General features: G+C 56.6%; 1 protein-coding gene across 1 annotated transcript in view; it reads left to right on the top strand.

Annotated features, from left to right (window-relative positions):
• The window catches only part of CD4 (CD4 molecule), a 22,778-nt gene extending 21,928 nt beyond the window's left edge, over window positions 1–850 (top strand). Inside the window, exon 10 of the mRNA XM_005873680.2 lies at window positions 167–850. Within this exon, the coding sequence (XP_005873742.1) occupies window positions 167–197 (31 nt within the window). The 3' untranslated portion in view covers window positions 198–850. The remainder of the gene's footprint in view (window positions 1–166) is intronic.
• The last annotated feature ends 1,876 nt before the right edge of the window (window positions 851–2,726 follow it).

Raw genomic sequence — 2,726 nt, 5'->3', positions numbered from 1 at the left:
GGGTACAGCGGGATGGCTGAGGAGGTAGGAATCAGGCAGAAGGTGGAGGGAGGATGTGGCCCAGAGGCCATTACCAAACTGGAAGAGAAGAGGGGCCATGGAGGTCCTAGAACTCCAAGGAGTTGGGGAGGAAGAGCCTTGCTCCTCTTATGCTTTTTTCCTCCAGCCGGTTCCAGAAGACATGCAATCTCATTTGAGGCACTGGGCCAGGGGGAGCTTCCCACTTGCAGCCTCCCCAGCTGTCTACCCTGCGTTTCCTATTGGGCTCCTGGGCCTGGGGACCGGATGAATGTAGCAGATCCCAGCGCCTTTGCCATCTCCTGCTCTCCTTGTCCAGAGCTGGCCATTGGGTCTCCTCCTCCAGAGGCTTACTCGCGCCCCCCCCCCCCCCCCGCCCCATTCCCTCTTCTGTTGAACCCTCGCCCTTCTTTGATTATTTCTTCTCAACTCTGTCCCTCACGGCCCACTTGGATCCCAGGGGAGCGCTCAGGACCAGCCCTGCCTGGCCTGGAGTGTGAGGCTGGGTGACTGAAGCACGAAGCACGGGACTGTCATCTTACAGGGAAGAACCTTGGCACCAGAGAAGGCAGGGAGTAGGCCAAGGTCACACAGCCCATCAAGGACAGGTCCAGCTCTAACCGCTCCACCGTTCCATTCTGACACACACCCTTGTCCACAGCTCACACTTGTGCACTGACACAATTCCTTATCACCCAAGCAGCACACTCAGTTTATAAACCAGTTCCACATCCTTTATCTATTTAAACCTTATGAAAGTCCTACAAGGCCCTAGCTGGTTTGGCTCAGTGGATAGAATGTCGGCCTGCAAACTGAAGGGTCCCAGGTTCGATTCCAGCCAAGGGCACATGCCCGGGTTGTGGGCTCGATTCCCAATGGGGGGGCGTGTGGGGGACAGCCGATCAATGGTTCTCTCTCATCATTATGTTTCTCTTTCTCTCCCTCTCCCTTCCTCTCTGAAATCAATAAAGAAATATATTTTAAAAAGGAAAAAGAAAATCCTACAAGGCTGGTAGTGACAGGACCAAGATTAGCATCTCCGGTTTATAGACCAGAAATGGAAGTCACAGAGGTCATATTGATTGCCCAAGGTTGTCAGTGCTGGGGCCCAGACTGGCCCAGACTGCTTGACCCCTAGTTCTATGGCTGTTTCTTGAACACAGAACAGATACCACACATATCTGTGCAGCGGGCTAGTCACGGGTGCTCAGTATGTACCTTAGGGTTCACAGGAGCACCTCGGGGAGGCCTGCCTCAGGAGGTCAGAACATGGAGGAGGGCCTTCCTGCCTAAAATCCCTCACCGCCTGCTGGAGGCAGAATCCTGTTACCAGAGGACAAAGCCTTCAGCTCTCCTGCTCAGGGCACAGGCTGGGAGCAGAGTTCCCAGGGACCTACCACGTACCCTGTACAGAACCTTCTGGAAGGTGAGCCTTGCCAGGGCAGGCAGGCACTGGGGAAGAGTGAGCCCACTGAGAGGACTTCCTGGGAAGGGTGATGGTGCTGGGCTTCAGTCCCCCTGCCTTACATGGCTCAGCTCCTTCCCCCTCCAGACCATTCAGGATACAGGAGACTTAAGGTTACTCGTACTCTTCCTCTTAATTCAGTTCTCAGGATCCCTAGCCTGCTCTACCTCTCCTTCCGGTCTTTCTCACAATCTCCCTCAGTCCCTCTGCCCTTTCCCTTCCCTTCCCTTCCCTTCCAGCCTGCCTCTTCCAAGAAGCACACCCAGGTGCTGCCAGAGCTCCCATTGCTTGCTTTGTGTTCCTGCCCCTTCCCCATCCCTACCTCCCTGAGCTGACAGAAAATACAGTGAACTTACTATAAAGAAGATGCTCTTCTTCATTTGTGTGTGTGTGGGTGTGTGTGTGTGTGTGTGTGTGTGTGCGTGAGAGAGAGAGAGAGAGAGAGAGAGAGAGGTGAACTCCTTTCTGGGGACCCAGAATCTTCTGATCTGTGGGGCCAGACCCAGAGCAGAGGTTGGCAGGCTTGGCCCTAGGAGATGAGGTTTCTCCCGGCAGGGAGAAATTATTTGGAGACTGGTTACCCACCTACCCACCCACAACGGGGCCTGCATGTGTGTGTGAGGCTAAGACTTTGTAGTCACACGTGTGTCATGGATGCACCGAGGGGAAGAGTCTGCAGGGGGGTGTGCGTTCCTTCCACACATGCGCATGTGTGTGCTGGAGAGCAAGGACCATGAGAAACTGGGATGTGTGCTTGCAAATTGTGTGTATCCCTCAAGGCGCGTGAGCTTGTGTTCCCGGAGGGTATGTGTGTGTGTGTGTGTGTGTGTGTGTGCACCCTTTTAGACCTGTGCACCCCGCCCCACGAGCAGCCCAGCGTCAGCAGCACCCCTCACTGCCCACAGCCCCCAGCACATGCCCGCTGAGCTGCAGCCCTCACAACACACACAGTGACACACGGTGACACACGCTTCCTCCGCCCGGAACAGCCCGCTCCTCAGCCCCGAACACCGCCAGCTGCCTCTCGGAGCTGGTGTTCGTGTGGAAACCGGGATGGGGTGGGGGTAGGACACGAGCCGTTTCACCAATGAAGTCGGTTCCCCTCCATCCTCCTCGCCCCCTCCCTCCCGGCGCCGTCCTCGCCCCTCCTCCTGCAAGTCACCGCCGTCCAGTCCCCCGCCCGGCACTTGTTCCCCTTCCCCGAAAAGCTCTCCTCCGGCCCTCAGCGCGGGGCTCCCTGGCT

The sequence above is a fragment of the Myotis brandtii genome, unplaced genomic scaffold, assembly GCF_000412655.1.
Source record: "Myotis brandtii unplaced genomic scaffold, ASM41265v1 scaffold417, whole genome shotgun sequence".
Taxonomy (NCBI): Eukaryota; Metazoa; Chordata; class Mammalia; order Chiroptera; family Vespertilionidae; genus Myotis; species Myotis brandtii.
This window is presented reverse-complemented; position numbering and strand designations above follow the sequence as displayed.